General features: G+C 31.7%; 1 protein-coding gene across 5 annotated transcripts in view; it reads right to left on the bottom strand.

The window, feature by feature from the left end:
- LOC117175984 (endoribonuclease Dicer) overlaps positions 1–19,999 on the bottom strand; it is a 357,463-nt gene that overhangs the window by 20,685 nt on the left and 316,779 nt on the right. For all 5 annotated transcript variants that reach the window (XM_033365884.1, XM_033365885.1, XM_033365883.1 and 2 more), the window contains one exon: positions 10,451–10,671. In XM_033365884.1, the coding sequence (XP_033221775.1) occupies positions 10,451–10,671 (221 nt within the window). The remainder of the gene's footprint in view (positions 1–10,450; positions 10,672–19,999) is intronic.

The following is a 19,999-nucleotide window of genomic DNA, read 5'->3' as shown; positions in this document are numbered from 1 at the left end:
GTTGCTGCGAAAAGTGCGATAGCTCCGGGTGTTTCTCGCACCACAGAGCATGCAGCCCTGCCATGTAACCCCGTTCACGGGCCACACTCGCATCGTAGCAGTTTAGCAAGTCGTGATTCAGTCGTTCCACACAATTGTCCGCGACTGCCTATTTATTTATGTAACCATATTCAGCAGAAACCCTTGGTACAGGGACCCTCTATCCGCAACCCGAGGACGCGTTCGGTGGCTTTGTCATAGGCCCTTCGGTATATATATATATATATATATTGCACATTATTTCCACATCACATATTTCTAAGTAAGTAACAGATAAATTTGTAAAAATTGTCCAATGAAGAATATATCCTAACAAACAATTTTTGTTATGTGCCATTTTGGTCTGCCTGATGCTTTAAGCAAAAGACTGAAAAAAAGAAATATTTTATTAATCAATTTTAATGCATTTTTATGGATATTTTACAGATTTTTCTTACGTATTAAACTCATGGATATAAATTACCGAAGATTTGAGGGGGGAGAAGGATCGAGATATTTTGTTACTCTATGTTGCAGTAGGGAGGGGCCCCTTCATTCGTGTACGTAATTGTTGGAAATTCGCAAATGGAAAAAATTATTTGCAGAAATTATACGAAAACATAGTGAATTTAACTTTAAAAGCCAAGAAAACCTGATAAGAAAATACTTTAAATAATTGTCTAGCAGAATAAATTTGAACTTTTCGATTTTAATTTGAAATGGTTTTATCCGGTTTATAAGACATTCTAGGTTAAAAAAGTTACAAGTTAAAGATTTAGCTGCTTTCTCCTGAAGGGAATATCTCTTACTTTGGTTAAAAATGTTATTATTTGGTTGAAAATTCAACAACTTTGTTAAAAAGTAATTCTTTTTTATTTAAAATTTAACATATTTGTTGAAAATTTGTCTCTTCAATTAAAAACATCACCTACAAGCTCTGTCCAGCAAGCAGTCGGATTGAATTTTTCCCGTTCAGCCAAAGCGACGGAGGGAACCTTTTCGCATAGGTCGGGTTGTGTAGGATCTTAGCTAAATAGCGCACAGGTCCACAATTTCCTTCGAGTCTTTCCGGAGTGTAAGTCGATTTTAAAGTGTACCCCAGTCAAGGTGCCTTGTCACGCTTTAAGATAGATCCCTTTACTGGAACATCGTTACACGATAAAGTTTTTCTTAAAATTCGGTAAAACCGCTATTGAATTCCATGAAATTATCAAAAGCACTTGCAGGGATGCTGCTATGGTTCAATAAGTGTTTTCGAGTGGCACTAGTTGTTTAATGAGGGAAGAGAGGAAGTTCAGGACGATCAATGCTCCGGATGCCCTTCAACGACAAAAAATCATGAGAACTTGGTGAAAGTGAAAAAATTTTTTAACATTGACCGAAGATTGAGTGTGTGAATGATACTCAAACACTTAAATTTGCCAAAAACTACTTTGCACGATCGCAGATTCTAGGAAGCTCCACTATGGCAATGCATGGAGCCGCACTGCCTTCACTGTTATGGGCTACCTGGCTAAATACCGTGTTCCGACGCTTCCTCAGCCACCCTACAGCCCAGATGTTGCTCCCTCAGACTTCTTTCTCTTCCCCTGGCTCAAACGCGTTATGAAAGAACGGCACCACGGCTCGGACCAGGCACTTAAAGAGGGCGTAACGAGAAATTGAAATTTCATTCCGGTTTTTGTTCAACAATTTTGTTAATGTCATTCTTTTTAGTCGAAAATTCAAATTTTTTGCTGAAAGTTTGCCTCATTTTTTTCATTTTTCAAAATCTATCGATACATGTTTTTTAAATTAATTACATTTTAACCCGTTCAAAAATTCATTGATTTGAGGTATTGTTGCGTGTAGATTTATCCTATCATTTATAAAAGCGAATATTATTTACAATAAGAAATATAGTTGGAACTGTCGTAACTATACAGCTAAATCAGTATCTTTAGTATACCACCGTACGCGGCGAAAATCGACACAAAGCGTAGAGAACGAAGACCCGTTCTGACGGTACAGAGTGGGGACCGCCAGACATTACGGCATAGCGCGCCTTACCTGCACGAGCAGGCAGTTCAACGGGAGGCCGGTACGCTTCGTTTCGACACTCAGTCTCGTTAGTTCGCTGACAATTTCGGCATGCAAAGGCCTTCGATCCACGATGTTAGGGACTATTTGCAAGCAAGTGAGGTGTGTTTTCTCTTTGATATCTAATGAAAAGTTTTGGTGTACTTTGCTTGAGACTAATCTTTTCTTCTATTTAAAGTCTTTTTTCTTATACTAATAAAATTTTTCATTTTCCTTTGATGAATAGGTCAGACTCGAATAAGCTATTTTGGAGAAAATGGCTAGCTTTCTAGGGGGTAACTGCGATTACCCCTCAGCCTGCTAGTATTCTCTCCCAAACAGAGAACTTTTCGGATTTACATTATACTTTTCATTCCTCTAAAGAAATGCGTTTCTTCTAGGGTTCGTAAGGAAGGTATGGATAAGGATTTTTCCCAAGGTGTCTAGCGGTTAAAATTAAATAGACTAACTGCACATTTGTCTCTGAGGAGTGATCGCGATTTCATCCTAGCTTCATAACTTTATTTCTCTCATGAATCAAAATCCAGAAATTATTTTCTTTTATTTAGGAAATCAGTATTAAAATTTGAAAATAAAAGAAACAAGTTTTCTCCAAAATACTTAAGAACTAAAGGTAGTAATTTCAATTTATAAAAAATGGTCATTAGCATTTATTCTCTCGCTTGCAAAAGATTATTGTAAAACTGAGATTTTCCAGAGAAACAAAACAAATTTCTTTTAACCAAATATAACAAAACAAGGAGATATCACGTCCTGATATGTTATCATTTAGAAAGGTTTGCACGAAATTAGTAAAATGGCAAGGGCTACTTTAAAAATGTCCATTCTTCTGTTTAAAATTTATAACTGAAAGGATTCCGCGACTTCAAAGAAATTTAAACATTAATATATTAATTTCTAAAGATTATGGTCCCAAGATAACGGTATAAAAATAACTGGTGATACTTCATATTCAGTAAAGGAAGCAATCGAGTAAACATAATGCGAAATGTAACAATTTAAAAGTTTATCTGTTTTCGCAAAAAAAAACATTTTTCTTAGATATAAAAATACAACTATTTGATAATTGAATATAAATGTCCTTTGATTAAGGATTCAAGTATTTCGGTTGGAAATTTTGGTTGAACCACTTTGTTAAGAAATCACTTTTTCGTTGAAGATTCTTATTTTTAGTTGAAACTTCATTTCTTAGGTTCTAAATTTTAACTGTTTTTTTGAAAATTAATTTTTTCGATAAAAATGTATAATTTCTGGTTCAAATTCAGTCTTTTTCTTTCATAACCGAAAAATTCTGGTACATGAATGTTAATAGTCAGAAAAAATGAAGAATTGGTCAAGAAAAAATCAAAGAATTTTCCTTTTTAAAAATAAACTTTTCAATCTGCAAAGCACGTATTATCTCAATTATAAAAAAATCCATTTATTCCCAATGCCATATCTTATTATTTCTGAAAACTATACATTACGTAAAGCAAGAGTGGGTGTTTATAATGGGTTATGTAATTTAAGTAGAGACTCTTATGATAAATGGCATGAAATGTGCAAAAGAAATTTCATGCGTGTTATCATAATCTATTTAATTTTGACGACAAATCTGCAAAATATCCATAAATCGCGCATTAAAATCGATTTTTATATGTTTTTTCTTGTTTTTATGCAAAAACTATCAGGCTGACAAAAAATTGCAATAAACAAAAATGGTAGATTTCCATAATACCGAATAGTTCCAAAAGCAAATTTGTTCAAAATTCGATATTTTTAGAAGAATTGAAAAAGCTTTTGATACTTCTCAAGCAAAGAATTGTTAATTCCGAACCGTCAAATTGCAACATATTTAATTTTTATATATGTTGCAGTCAAAAAGTTAAAAAAGTATACAAATCTAATTTCAATTCTGGCATTGGAAATTATAGAGTGAATTTTTTCCGAATTTAAACGTGTTAAAAGAGCTTCCGTTTCATACATGTAAATTATTGAGTGTTTTATTTTTTAAAGTTTTCATTTAAGATCTATTATTTAGATTTTTTACCTGGTCGACATTCACGAACATCAACTAATCATTGACCTTTTAAACTTAAAAATTTCAAAGTATTTTCAATAGTAAAAAAGTAATTAGAATTCAAGATTTTATGCTGGGAGACGCTCCATTTGAAAAAGGAATTACATTATAACATTGTACACTCGCATAGATAAATTTGGTCAGTTAAAGTATCAGAATATATTTTTAAAAATCAAATAGCTCCCCCCAATGTAAAAAATTTGAAGAATTTACTGCGCAACACCTTTTTTAAATTAAAATTTTACTGAATCTCTTAAAAGAATTACGTTCTAGAACCCTAATTACGACAACATAATTATCAGCATAATTATCCTGAGATTGTGTAAGTTTACGTCCTGCGTTTAACTTGTCTTTTATTTTCATTAAAATATTTGCTCTCGATCAGGCTTCACCTCGAAACCAATCATTTTGGTCAGTTTATAATTTTGAAAGACATATTGATGGTCATTTAAATAAAAATTAAAAAATGGGGGGGGGGAATGTCCCCTATTTATAAGGACCCTTTTATAACTTAACACCGTCTGACCTTGTCTGAGTACAGTTAGTCGTACATTAAAAAGCACAGATTACCTTATGATAAAAGGTGATTTCAAAACCAAAGATTTAAGAAATTTACTTCTGAGAGAATGTTTATCTGAAGATGTTTCCTGAATCACTCAAAGCGTTAAGTACGATTGTACAATAAGTCAATAAGTTGGTACCATCTTACCACTTAATGAAGTTGAATGCCAATAACATTTTACTTCATGGTTAACTCTACTCTAGAAATTCAATAACATTAATTATTGTGAAGTTCCTAGTTTAGCCTATTTCACAATTGCGAAACCATTGGCTAATAATCTTCTTCCTTTTGTCTATATTTATACAGGCTAGATTATTCATTTATTATAGAAGACGTAATTAAACGCTTAAAATATATAATTGATCAGTTAAAAAAAGAGCGAATTTTTTAAATGGGCTTTTCTCTAGATGGCGATTCTAGATTATTAGCAACTATGGAACTGAAATCTAAGATGGGTGTGCACCAGTCAGAGCTTGCAATTATGAACAACGACATTCCTTCAATTGCAAAATTTTTAAATGATGACAGTCTCCTTTTAATATATTTTCAAGATACTATGCCGATAGGAACACAATTATGATAAAGGCTGTTGAAACTTTCAATTGTCTTACCAATGGGAAAATACGCAGTTTCTTTGAGTAATTTAAAAACGTTTAGTAACACCTTTTCAAAAGATAAACATTGTTTGTGTGACAAAGATTTGTCTTCAAAAGACAAAATGAATTTTCAATCTGTCGTTAAAATCTGCGACCTAAAGGTAACCGAACTTTTAAAGAGACATGCCATACAAAATAACAGTACTGCGACATACGTTAAGGTGATACAATGTATTTTAAAATCATTTTTGAACGAAACCTTCAAACCCTTAGAGAGAATTTACAATATTGGATTTTCTACCTTTTTAATAATAATTTCATAACCTCAAACTCATACATGTACATTCAAATTAATGTTCAATGTATTTGAAATGCAACTTTTTTATTTAAAACTGTCGACGAATCTATAATGTTCTTATCCCACTTATTTGGCAGTCAAGCCTGTGAGGAATTTTTCTGATATTAGAAGTCAATGACCACTACTCGCTCTACTATCGTCAACTTTACCTTATTAGAATCAATGCATAGAATTACAAGAATTTAGCTTCAAAGTGATATTTATGCAGCCGACTTATATGTCAATTCCAAGAACAATGGATTTGTCAGCTGCAAAATTGATCTTCCTGAAACTGAAGAAATTTGTGTAGCGTTGAAGCGACACAGCAAGAGGCTTTTTTGTCGGCTACCGATTTAGGTATGCAAGTAAATTTTTAGCTCAGTAATACAATTCAAATAAAAGAAATTAAGATAAATATCAACTGTCAGGGCCATGATGAACATGTACATGAATCTGAGAAAGATGACACTCCATTACCTGAAGCATGTAGAGAAGATATGACTGTCTTATCGGTTGTACAAGAGGGCGATATACATTTACAAAATTATAATCCCAAGACCAAAAAAGAAGCAGATAGGGCATTTATTGTTTTTTAAAATTCAAATAATAGAGATGTGATAATTCGAAAATGATCAATTTGTTGGCTGTTTAACAACAGTACGTCCAAATTAGGTATAGATGACAAAGAATGCAACAAAATAAAAGGTGAACTTTATGTTCTGGAGTAGTGTCTTTTTATAGTTTCAGAAATCGAAGGGTTTTATGTATGAATTATTTTAGGTTTTACTCACAGTAAAGAAAATTGGAAAAAACGGAATAATCATAAACATTCATTAATACTGTTAACATAATAACCAAAAAATGGGAATTTTTGAAAAAAATGATAGAGTATTCTGGAAAATCAAAATCGCTGTTTAAAAATGAAAGAAAAGTCTACCCCTAAATTGAGGCCAAAAATGTTTGAACAAAATAACTTTTACAGGTTTAAAACAATGGATGTGGAGCGTGGCAACTTTAAAGTGAGACTAATCTTAAATTGGAATGGGTTCGGCTTCAGATTGTTATTAAAAATTTAACTTTTCAATTTAGATAATAATAAAAACGTGCTGCGTAGATATGAAGTTCATAAATATGGGTAAACAAAGTTCGATGTAGAAAATTATTCCAATTCCTAAAAAAGAAACAAAGCATTTTCATATTAAAATTTCATAGCTTTTCCAAGTTGGCTTTGGATAGCAATTAAAAAATGAATATCAAATTTGTTGTAAGAATAAAAACTTGCTTTCGAGATATGGGGATGCTGAATGCGAATAAAAAAGTTTCTTGTACAAAATGTATTCTATTTGAACAAAATCCAAATTCAAGTTTGCGATACGACAGTAGCGTGACAGAAATTTTTTTCTAAAAATCCGAAAAAAATTTTAATATATTTTTTTTATCAATAAATGATAATAAGTTGAATAACTATTAGTGAGAAAAGGATGTGCAAATTATAAGGAAAGGAACTGTAAGTGAAAAGGAAAAACGGTGCAAAAGATGAAAGGGTTTGTGCACCTGAGCTTCCTGTTTCAGAAAAATAAGGGCGTTGATGGACATACAAAATAGAGAGGTGATTTTGAAAGGAAAATAAAATTGTTCGATTCGCTTGTGATTTGTGTGCTATTGTATGGAGCAGAGGTGTGGGGGTGCAAGTGAAGAGGTAACTGGGATACAGGAGACGTATGTAAAGTGAACAGTTATATTGGGGAGGAATACACCTAATTGTATTATTAGGATTGGGCGGACGGTTATTTCAACAATGGGTTGTTGATTCTTATGTAAAGATTGAGAAAAATAGAATTTTCTATATCAAAAATCATCAAAAAGAATTGAGAGCTGATTCCTATCGAGGCTTGATTGATCATCTACAAAATGCAGCTAATAACTGTGAAAGACACATAGCTCGGGTCGTTATTTTACCGTCCAAATGTATGGGATCAAATCAAAATATGATGTAACATTATCGAGATTCCATGGCGATTGTGAGAAAATTTGCTAAACCGGATTCATTCATAACGATGACTTGCAATCCTAATTGGACGGAGATATAAGAAAATCTGTAGCCTGGTCCTTGCGTGAATAAAACTTTGCATGAAATTGTGATGAAAAATATGATTCACGGTCCGTGTGGCGATTGGTGTATGGTCAATGGAAAATGTTCTAAGCATTTTCCCAAAGCATTTCAGCCTGAAACTGTTTTAGACGACAATGGAGATCCAAAATATAGTAGAAAAGATGCTGGAATTCTCTACGAAAAACAAGGTAACTACACTGTTGATAATCGATACGTTGTCTCATACTGTCCAACACTGTCCATGATTTTTATTTGCCACATCAATGTTGAAAATGCACCGACGACCAATGCGGTAAAATACATATATAAGTATATTTACTAGGGCAATGACGCTGCATCCATGATTCATTTACCAAATGAACAGTGTGATTGTCCCGCGAAATGCAGATGCAGATGAAATGAGATAAGCATTGCAAAAAACAACTATGCTCCAAGGTTTTTTTGAATTAAATCAGACAGACCATGATACGAGGCAGTATGTTGATCCAGATATCCCACAAAATTTCGTCTTCAAAAAAGTGGAAATTGATGGAAAAAGAATTAATCAATAGGAAAAACGTCAACGATATCCGGATAAAGTCATTGGTCGTATGCACTCTGTTAGCCCTACTCAGATAGAGTTGTTCAACCTCCTTATACTGTTATTGAATGTTAAGGGAGCTACCAGCTTCAAAAATCTTAGAACTGTGAATGGAGAAGTTCATCAAACTTTCACTGCTGCATGTTTGGCCTCATCCACTGCCAACCCGTTCATCCAAGAGATTTGTGAGGATAATTCAAATTGTATCTGTCAGACGATTTTAACAGGAGATTTGGACAAACAGTTGGAATCGAAAGATCCTATTTTGAAATACAAACGTTGCTTTAAAAAGAAGATTGGGACATTTCCAGATTTTCTGGAATGAATCGAAGTAAACTGAAATTTGTAGAAGAATTCCAAGAGCTTCCAATGCAGCATCTTTTGAAAGGGCAAAAACAATACCTCAAATTGAATGACACGCAGAAAGAAATCGTTGATATGACTTTAATGGTTGCAGATGGGGATGAATCTCGTGGAAAATGTTTTTACATCGATGGACCAGGAGGATCTGGAAAAAAATTCGTTTACACCACGTTATACTTCTTGCTTAAGAGCAGAGAAAAAATGTCAGCAAGATATGATCTTGAAGGCATGGATAGAACTCTTTGTGACCTGATGAAAAATGACTTGTCATTCGGTGGTAGGACTAATGTTCTTGGAGGAGATTTCAGACAATTGTTTTCAGTAAAAGAAAATGTAACGAGATGCGAAATCTTTAAGTTATCGATTAAGTTTAGTGCTTTGTGGAACAATTTTACTGTTCATACATTGACAGAAAATATGCGAGTTCTACCGGAAGAGAAAGAATTCTCTCTATTTCTACTTCAAATAGGTGATGGAACTTCAAATGATTCATCTGAATCTATTTAAATACTAGAAAAAAGGTATTGCTGCAGATGATTCTGATATTGTGAAGTACACATACAAAACTTTGATCGAGACAAAAAGGTTTACTTCAGCAGCAAATTACCCTATACTTTCAGCAAGGAATGTAGATGTTGATGATATAAAAAAAAAGTTGTTGATCTTCTCGATCTAGAGACTGAAAAAATATACACTAGCATAGACAGCGCAGAAATAACTAATGATAGGGGTCATATCAATTACGAAGCTCTTTTACCAGAGTATTTAAATTCTCTGAATCCTCTGAGTTTGCCATCTCACGAACTGCGACGCAGAAAGTATACACAGTCGTAATGCTTATAAGAAACATGAGTATAAGTTAAGGTCTTTGTAATGGCACGAGACTGCTGATTCTTGATATGAAGGACGATGCATTGCGATAGCAAATTTTGACAGGGAGCAAAAGTGGAGAAATAATTTATTTCAGTAGAGTAACTTTGCTCTGCTAAAACATTTACCCTTTTTCTTTCAGAAGAAGACAATTTCCAATCAAATTAGCTTTTGCCATGACCATAAATAAATCTCAAGGTCAGACTTTTTATCAGATTGGGATCGATTTGAGGAAATATATTTTTAAACATGGATTATTGCATCTCGCATTTTCAAGGGTTCGTTCATGGGAAGCATTACAAGTTTATATTGACAATAAAAAATTGGAAGAAAGATACGGAATAAAACATTTTGTCTATCAAGCTATAATTTCGTGGTGTAAATTAAAAATTCTTCAAAATTAAAAATTTAAATTTTCTTTATAAATTATTTATATGCATAAAAAATGTAGATTGTCTCAAGTATATTATTGAAAAAACTTTTTGTACACTACCCTTAGAAAAAGCATGAATTATCTTCTGAATGATAATATAAATTCTATGTCCCTCGTACGCGCTACGTAAAAATAACAAAAAATACTGTTCGCAGTTATGTAACCAAAAAATCTCCATTCACAAACGCAAAAAATTTTAGTATCAAACAATATCTGAATTTTTAATAAAATATAGTAAACAAATAATATTAACTAAAAATCAGAATCTGTGAGCAATTCTGTAAGAAAGTATAAAATTAATCGAATTGAACGATGTGAATCTCAAACGGAACCAGAACTCCGCGCGCGAAGCGCGTGCATGTTCTAGTCCTACTAAACGACGATGGTGCAGATGATACAATATACTTGATATTTGTCATACAAACGCATCAGACTCTTACCTCGTCATCAATTGCGTGATTCCTTTCCTCTTGAAATTTAACAAATCGATTTATGATCTCGTGCAGTAGAGGTACATATGACAGTAAGGCAGTATGTAAGCCATACCGTACTGCTAGGCATGCAAACGTAATATTGTTGACTAAAGCTGATCTTAAATCAGTGAGATCTCCAGGGCTTAATTCTCCACAGTACTCATATATGTAAACAGTGATTAGGAAATCTGCAATGATAAATATTACGGGTTCTATTTTTAAACGGTAAAAATCATATAGAATAGTACTGTTCCCAACAACAAGCAAAACTAATCATGGTGATAGGGGGCAAGGTTTCACAATATTTAAGATGATTGTCCGAAATTATACGCATTTTTTACTTCTGGGCGAATGCAATTATTACTACAATTACTTACTTTACTAGTGGGATTATTCCCCAATATATCGTTTGTACTACGTAGTGACATAATTTTTAAAGATTATTAATAGCAGACGAAATTTCTTTCATTCTCATAATTTGGGTGACAATAAAAAACAGATGTATTTCATTTCCGCTGCTCCCTACCGTCAACGTTGTGGCTTTTAAAAATAACAAAAACACATGTGTTTTTTATTTCCTCTTTCATTTTTTAGATATCCCGCAGAACATTTTAATGTTTCATATCGATGATAATATTTAACAACTAAGAATATCGCAAAGAGTAAAAATTTCACGAAAACTTTTTTTTCATAACACATGCATAAATTCAGCCCTTTTTCATGCCTATAAAGAGGGACTAAGTTCTACGCGTTTTCATCTTTCAGTCGCTTCTTTCTCACTGCATCACTGCTGCAGTGATGCCAATCGTTCGTCGTTTTTACTTTTCAGAAGCTTGTTTCCTCGCTAAAAATAAAGCAAAAACGGGTGTGCTGTATCCAAAAAATGGAAAATAATTAAAAAATCGTCAATTTGGCATATGTTTTCTTATTTTAACCTCAATTTGCTGATCCATTATAAAGTAAGAATACATTTTTATTCATTTCATCATACAATATCAACTTTTTCCGATAGTAACAGTAAACGTGTTAAAATTTATAATAAATACATTCAAGTTATTAAATATTTCATATATTTTCCAAAAATTTTTAATAAAATAGTATATTAGTAAAAAATAATCGATTTTAATAAAAAAAGTCTAATACAATTTTGTACAAACATCTTTATTCATTAATTGTGGACATTTGTTCTTTAGGCAAATAATTGCGAGAATCGAATCCGTTGACGCTCCAACGGTGATCGAAAGTGACAAAAATCATGAAAGAAGAAGAAAGAATTCTCAACTTCAAAAGTCATCTTCCGAATGCTTGGGCTAATGCAGCATTAGCAAAATTTAATAAGGGAACTGTTGGTTTCAAATTCGCAATCAAGGAAACAACGAAAATAACTGTCCTCAAGGCCGACGAAATTATTGAGAAGGAGGCAACTGCAACCGAGTGCGAACTCGCTGAAATTCTCCATTTTAATCGGCCTATGTGTAAGTCACGCACATTTCCATTAGCAATTAGTTGATTCAATGATTTAGGATGCAACAAAAGATTTGCTTATTGTCCAAATTTGTAAGGTACGACTGGGCACCTGCAATCGGAGTTCCAACTGGTCATAGAGAAAAAATTCTTCGTATGCAGTTTCGTCTATCATGAAGAACGATTTGACGTTCAAAATTCGTGTACTTCATTACGACAAAAGCAACGAAGTTAATGTTGGAGATTTGATCAAAGTCACAGGCATAGTTCAATTGAAAAAAGGTTTATTTCAATTTTATAATTAATTCTATTTGTTTATTTTACAATTGCGCTATATCGTTTATAAATGAGATGTTTTCATGCATACAAATTTTTTCAAATTGGATAAAAGAATTACTAAAATTAAACATTGGATCTTTTCATGTAATTAATTTTTGTACATTTACAATTATAGACAACTATAGGAATGAATAGGAATATTTGCAAGTAAAAAATATGAAATTTGTTAATAAACTCGATGGTGAAACACTCGCAGAATCACAAATGATGAAAGCGATAAAAACTCCAAAGAGGAAGACTGCGGATATCAACAATGATCAAAGAAAGGTGATAAAAATGCCAATAATTACAATTTTCAATAAAAAATAAAACATTTTCTTATGCTTACTTTCATTTTTTTACAGAAAACTAAGACTGATTAAGTCTTTCTTAAAACGACAAAGTTGTAGATTACAAATTTATTAATAAGGAACAGCCATACTGATTAGGTCTTTATTAAAATGAGAGAAAGGACAAGTATTATTACATTTTAAGATTAAGAAAAAAAAGTGTTGCGTTTGATAAATTTACTATTTAGTTGAAAAAATGTATATTATACATATTATTTGTTAAAAAAGAATAGAGTTCATTGTAATTAAAATAATTTTTTTTTCTTTGTGTGTAAAATAATTTTTTTCATTTAAAAACCCTTAGGTTTACAATATACTTTCATTGAATTCATCATAAAGAATTTAATTTTTGAAGGAGAAAAAGGGAATTCAAATTGTATAATTACATATTGCTATTCAAAAAATTGCAAACTTTAAATAAAAAAATTATTTCAATTATTTTTATATGGTTGTTCCAGTAAATTTTGTTTTTAGTCAACAATTTTTTGTATGATTTATTTATTTTCTCTTATAAGAATAAAAAGCAATAAAGAATTCAATCCATGAATTCAAACATTGCATAGAGAAATACCTACCGAAAAGTAAATTGACTTAGGAACTTTTCAGTTTTTGTGTATATAACTAAAATCCCTAGTAAGCTTCCATTCATCTGCAAGCAGACAGCCTACATGCAAAAACCCCATTAGAGTGAAAGAGGTGGAAATCGATATATTGAATAAATTGATGCTTACAAGAGACTGTATTTAACCTCAAATAACGCAGGCATTTAAAATTATTAAACGCGATTCAAATATTGTGTTTTTCGTACAAAAAAAGTGATCTTATATCAGCAATTACGTGTTTCACTTCTGACATTCAGTGACTTTCAAACTATAACTGGTACAATTTATCGAGGTTAGAATTTAATTCTCATCTATAAAATAAGACACTTTTTTACAAAATTTATCAGGATTACACAGTGGCCCCACTGGGATCCCAATTTTATTTTTAATGTTCAACTAAGAACCCCTCAATTCCCTATAATTTAATATCAATACTGCTTACTTCTTTTATAATTAGTTCAATTTTTCCTAATTGCTTTAAAAAAATTTTCAGAATAGAAATTATTCTGATAAAAGTTATTACTTTACAAAACATAAGTTGAATAATTTATTTATTTCTGGTCCTGTGTCAATAAAAAAATTACAGCGCAGCGTTTTTTTAACCAACCCTAAGGCTTTAATCAATTTCGAAAGAAAGAGTCACATAGAAGGCAAAATTGTTTTATTATTAAATAAGAAAGCCTGGTTTACTCGTACGAAATAAAAAATCCTGATTTACTCGGCCTTTCATTCGCATAATTCAAAGTTGACTCAAGGAGAGGTGCGTATCAATACTTGCTATTGAATCTTATATATGAATTTATTAAAAACATTGTGTCTATTGATTATGCCTCTAGATATTTTCAAGCTTTCCTATTTAAGTTGCAATCGCTTTGAAATTCTACATATACAATTACTTAGAGATTGCATTTTTAATCTCTTCGATAAACCACGAATTGATACAAAGTTAATCACAACTTCAAAACGATTGTAATTCTCGGATAAGAAAAGTCATCTGCATATAGAATGCGTCTTTTTTGGTAATCGGTCAATGTCAATCCGGTATATCATCGATCCCCTATTCCACCAAGTCGCATCGTTGTGCGCGAGCTCAAATTTGACATGTGTTGCTTTCAGATTGTTGGAGCTTTTCGTTTTTTTTTATTTTAGATGCACTTTTAAGGCTATGATAAAGTGAAATCGAGAGGGAAGCGCAAGAAGGAGAAAGATGACCGTTCGAATTTTTGCGCAAAAAAATAATATAGAACTCATGTTACAGCTGACGCAGATACACATTGACGAACGTCGTATGTACGAGTATGTGTCTTACGTGTTCACATGAGTTTTTTTAACATTTGTTTTCGAAAACGCAGTATTTTCGTGCACATCTTTCATACCGCTCACTTTAATCTCTCGAATCGCTTGAAATTCTCTCATTCTGCTTACAACATATAAAGCTGATTTTTAAATATTCCCAAATCTTAAATATGATAAATGTAATATATCATAAATTTTATAATATTTATCGTAATTCTGTAAATACAATTTTGACGAAAATGAAGAAACTTCTAAAAACTAAATACTTTCATACTACAAAATTTAAGTAAATAATTGATAAAAAATAGAAAATGAATTTAAAAATTAAAAAATTATTCATTATTATAAAGAAAATTAAAAGTATAAAATATAATTTAACTTAACCTACAAAGTCATCAATACAAACCGCGTATGCTTTCAACCATAATGAATATAGAGCATTCTCATTAAGGGCATGTCGCACACTCAGATCCTTCTATTACCGACATCACTTTTTCAGTTAACTGAATATTTTTTTTAAAATTAAAAACATTTTTGGTAAATAAAATATGAGACTGAAACTTTGGAAAATGTATCAGAAGACCACAAAGTACGTTTATGTACTACATTTGAGTAGGAATTTCGATAAAAATCAATTTAAAGACATTAGATGGAACCATTTTTTGACATAACCTTCCCATTTTTGGAACATAAGAACTTTTCTTACATTGAAAATATCGGAAAAATGTAAAAAACATACATAAACGTAATTTACTGTCTGCTATTGCATTTCTCGAAGTTTACGCCGAATATTGTACATATAAAAAAGTTCTTAGGTTCAAAAAATGTCAAAGTACAAAAAAAATATGTCAAAACATGTTAATAGTTTTAATTTCTTGGAAAATAACTTTTACTCAATTTCTATTCAAATTAAGTTCTTAAACATTATTTATTGTCTTGTGATATATCTTCCAAACTTTCAGTCCGATGTTTTGTTGACAAAAAAAATTCTTAAGTTAAAAGAAAATGCAGTAAACTGGAAAACTGAGTTCGGTACTATATGTATTTCAATGTGTCACATGCCCTTAAGCGATACAAATTTTTAATGGCCATACCGCTGATGGTATACATCTACAGTTTGCATGTGTGGACAGAATTTTTTATAATTATTTTTATTTTTTCGAAAAGCAAATTACTTATTTGGAAAAATTATCGAGAGATTTCAAGACCTGATATGTCAAAAAAAAATTGTTTAACTTTCATCCGTATGCTCTTACAGGTATAGATTTTAGTCAAAACGTGACTTTAGTACCCTCAACCACGATAGTGGATATAGTGTCAAATTTTATTTAATCTCACACTTTTTACACCGCAAACAAGTAAAATCACATAAAATTTTAAAAGCATAGAAATTGCATGAAGCTTACTTTGTGGAACAAATAAATAAAAATTTGTCAGGATAGGGCAAAGATTTTCTAAATCGGTACTTCGTCACTTTTTTGCATTAGGAAAAATTTTGAATTTATATAGTTTATTCAATCGTACATTTTCTTAATTTCTCATATAATAATATACTTTTTTATACATTTTTGTAAGAATAACACTTATTTACATTAAAATGAACAAGAATAATGCAGTGTGTCACAACTTTTTAAGGATATTTTCATTTTTATATTCATGCGAGCAGATCGCTCTCGCAAAAGACTGCTCCTAAACTTCAAATCTTAATAAATTGCCATCGCATTTTACATCATCAATGGAATTTGATAACATAAATTGAAATGAATGACATACTTCACAGGAATATTACTTAATGTTAATGTTTATAATAATTGATAATAAGTTATAACTAAAAATACTCATTTAAAACTAAACATACTTTATTCATACACGAACCTCGCTCAGAGGCAGACAAGTACCATTAAACTGCTTGCGCTTCACTTTCACCACAAAACCGGCTTCATAAAATTTATGACGTTCAACACTTTTATATGCTATATATTTATACGCTACATGTTTTGCAATATCAAAACTGTGAGATTGAATAAAATTGGACACTATATCCACTATAGTCACCGAGGAAACTTAACTGATAATTACAGTAAAATCTATATCTCTTAAGATCAAACGGATTACATTTTTTTGATATTTTTCCAATTTTTTGTATATATTGAGTCTTGAGATCTCACAACCATGTTGCCAAATATTCACTTTGAATTTCGAAAAAAACAAAAAAATTTAAAACACTGGCAAAAACGATAACTATAGAGGTATACGGGCACTGTTATTCCCTCGATGGCCGCTTGGAGCGCTTGACGTCACCCTCCATCTCGCCCTTCCCCTTCGATCTCGCTTTACGGCAGCCTTGATATTTCAATAATTGCAAAATATTAAAAATTAAATATTACCAGAAAAAACTATAAGCCAAGGGTTTCATTACAAATTGCGAAGATTCTCATCTTATATAGGAATTCTTTCATTTTCACTATTTCAAATACTTTATTTTTGATTGCACTCATTTTTCATCTTAACAATAAAAAATTAGAAAATTCAAAATATTCAAAATATGGTTTTCAATATTATAAATTTCTTTAATAACTTATTACATTTTCACATCTACAATTTAATATATTTTTGATATTTGTTTGTACTTTAATATATATTATATCTATAATTGTACATTAATCATATTCATTTTTTCATTTTGCAATATTGTGGGCATTTTTATAATTATAATAGCCGTCGCAACATTTTAAATAATTATTTATTGCTGCATTTAATAGGCAACCATTTTTATAATACAAAACTGAAGACGGTGATATATCGGTTTGAAAAAGGTGGTTTCAGGAATGGTCATGTAAAGGAGCGTTCCATGTATTTAGATTACGAGAATGGCTAGAACAAACTCGATTTTCACTGTTACATGATAAATAAAGCAGTGTTATTTCGATATAAAATTAATCATGTTTCATTTTGTTTCAGGTGCTGACTACCACCTTAATAATCCTATCGACAAATTATTTGTAAATATTGATATAGATCTGCTTGAATTTGAACAATGGAAATTCTGTGAATTTTGGTGATTAAATAACAGAACAATTGCATCCGACTCTGACATTGCTTTATGATTTTTGACCCTGACTCTAAACCTTGATAATTGAATTTTGAATCTGATACCTGAAATCAATAAAAATCCCTTAAAAGTAACACCTGATCAAAATAAAAATAATACATTAATTTTGTGGCATAAAATTTAATTAATCATTCAATTTTTCCAGTTAATCTGCATTTTAAATCTGAATGCATAAATTTATCAATCATTTTTTTTCAATAAAATTTTTGTTTTCTCAAAAACCCAGTTTATTCGAATTAATTATTTTTGGCAAAAAATTAAATACAATGCCTCGTAGAAAAATAATCCGAACGGAAAAAGAAGAAGCCGAGTTTCAGCTTACCAAAAAAAGGAAGCAAGCTGAATACTAACGCAAGTATCGAGAAAAACAAAATGGTAAAAACCATACTGATTATCAAAATAAGGAACAAGACATACCTAATTCTCATATTGGATTAAATAATCCCAACTCTCTTTATGAATCGGAGACAATCCCGGGACTTAATTCACAGAATAGCAATCGGGTAGCTCATAAACAATACAGATTCATTGAACGATTGATCGAGCGTCTATAATCAAATACAATCGTGCTACCAAGAAAAGCTTCTTAAATATTATCTTTCAACAGCCAATTATATAATTTGTATGAACATGAAATTGGAAAAATGGACATTGCTTGCGAGCATTGCAAAGCAAAATATTTTTGTGCAGAAAAAGTTGGTAATAAAGGGAATTCTTTTCGCGATTGCTGCAATCATGGTAAAGTTGTTATCAATCCATTACATCAACTCCCACTTCTTGAACAATTGTTCTCAGGGAATCATCCGAAATCAAAACATTTCATTGAGCGAATCAGAGGTTACAATAACGCATTTTCATTTACATAATTCAATGCAAATTTAGTCAATTTAAGTGCACAACGTAATGGCCCATATTGTTTTAAAATTCAAGGTCAAATTTATTATCAAATGACTAACTCTTTCTATCTAGGTGCAAATGAAAATCCAAATTATGGACAACTCTTTATTCTGGATGAGAAAGAAGCTGCTCATTGTCGCCTTAATTAAAACTCTAATCTTGATAACGAATTGCTAAAATTACTGGAAAAAGAAATACGTAACGTCAATGTATTTGCACAATCGAATTAAATGATGCACGAAGAAATTCAAAATGAAACATCACTAGGATTTGGTTCAATTCCATCTAATCTGCAATTGACGTTTTTACCCAAGGCTGTAATCGATAAAGGCAGATATAATGCCCAGAGAACAAATGAAGTTGCGGCTGTTTTCTCTACAACTGCTGATGGAGAGATACCGGATACGTTTGTTACTGTAAAGAACAAAACGAAAAAAACGTTGCAGAATGTAAATTCGATGGATCCAAATGTAGAGCCTTGGACCTAGCCATTGTTTCATCCTCACGGAACTCAAGGGTGGCATGTAAATATGAAGTTGAAGGAAAGTGATAAGAGATTGACCAGATCTATGTACGTTTTGCATCGTATGGCCACACGTGATGAAAACTGCAATGGAATCTTGCGTGGCGGAAGATTGTTACAGCAATGGGTTGTAGAAAATTATGTGAAAATTAAAAAAGATAGGATTAATTATTGTAAATTCAACCAAAAACAGTTGCGAGCTGAGTCATATCAGGGTTTGAATGACTATTTGCAAAAAATTGCTGATGACACTGGCAGACGTATCGGTCGAGTTATAATTTTACCTTCGTCGTTCGTAGGATCGCCACATAACATAATGCAACATTACCAAGATTCAATGGCCATCGTCAGAAAATTTGGAAAACCTGATCTGTTTATCACGATGACGTTCAATCCTACATGGACTGATATTGTCAAAAACTTACTTCCTTTCCAAATAGCTGCTGATAGACCAGATGTATGCACAAGGGTCTTTAATATAAAAAGGACTATTTGATTGATATCGTTTCCAGACAAGAACTGTTTGGTGAAGTGATAGCTTACGTGTATACGATCGAATTCCAAAAACATGGACTACCTCATGTTCATATGTTGGTAACGCTCAAGCAAAATTCCAAAATAACAAATCCCAACATTGTGGATCAGTTCGTTTCAGCTGAAATCCCCGATACGAATGTGAATAAGAAATTGCATGACATTATAATGAAACACATGATTCATAGTCCTTCCGCTGATTGGTATAAAGTGAAAGGAAAATTCTCGAAGCGTTTTCCAAAATCTTTTCAACAAGAAACGGCCATGGATAAAAATGGTTACCCACAATATCTTCGCAAGGATACTGGCATTATTTACGAGAAAAATGGGAGTTTTGTGGTTGCTAATGGAAACGTTGTTCCATATTCTCCCACTTTATCCACTGTCTTCAATTGTCATGTGAATGTGGAAGTTGTTTCG

This window comes from Belonocnema kinseyi, chromosome 7 (genome assembly GCF_010883055.1).
Source record: "Belonocnema kinseyi isolate 2016_QV_RU_SX_M_011 chromosome 7, B_treatae_v1, whole genome shotgun sequence".
Lineage (NCBI taxonomy): Eukaryota > Metazoa > Arthropoda > Insecta > Hymenoptera > Cynipidae > Belonocnema > Belonocnema kinseyi.
Note: the sequence above shows the minus strand (reverse complement) of the source record. Positions and strands in the feature narration are given on the sequence as shown.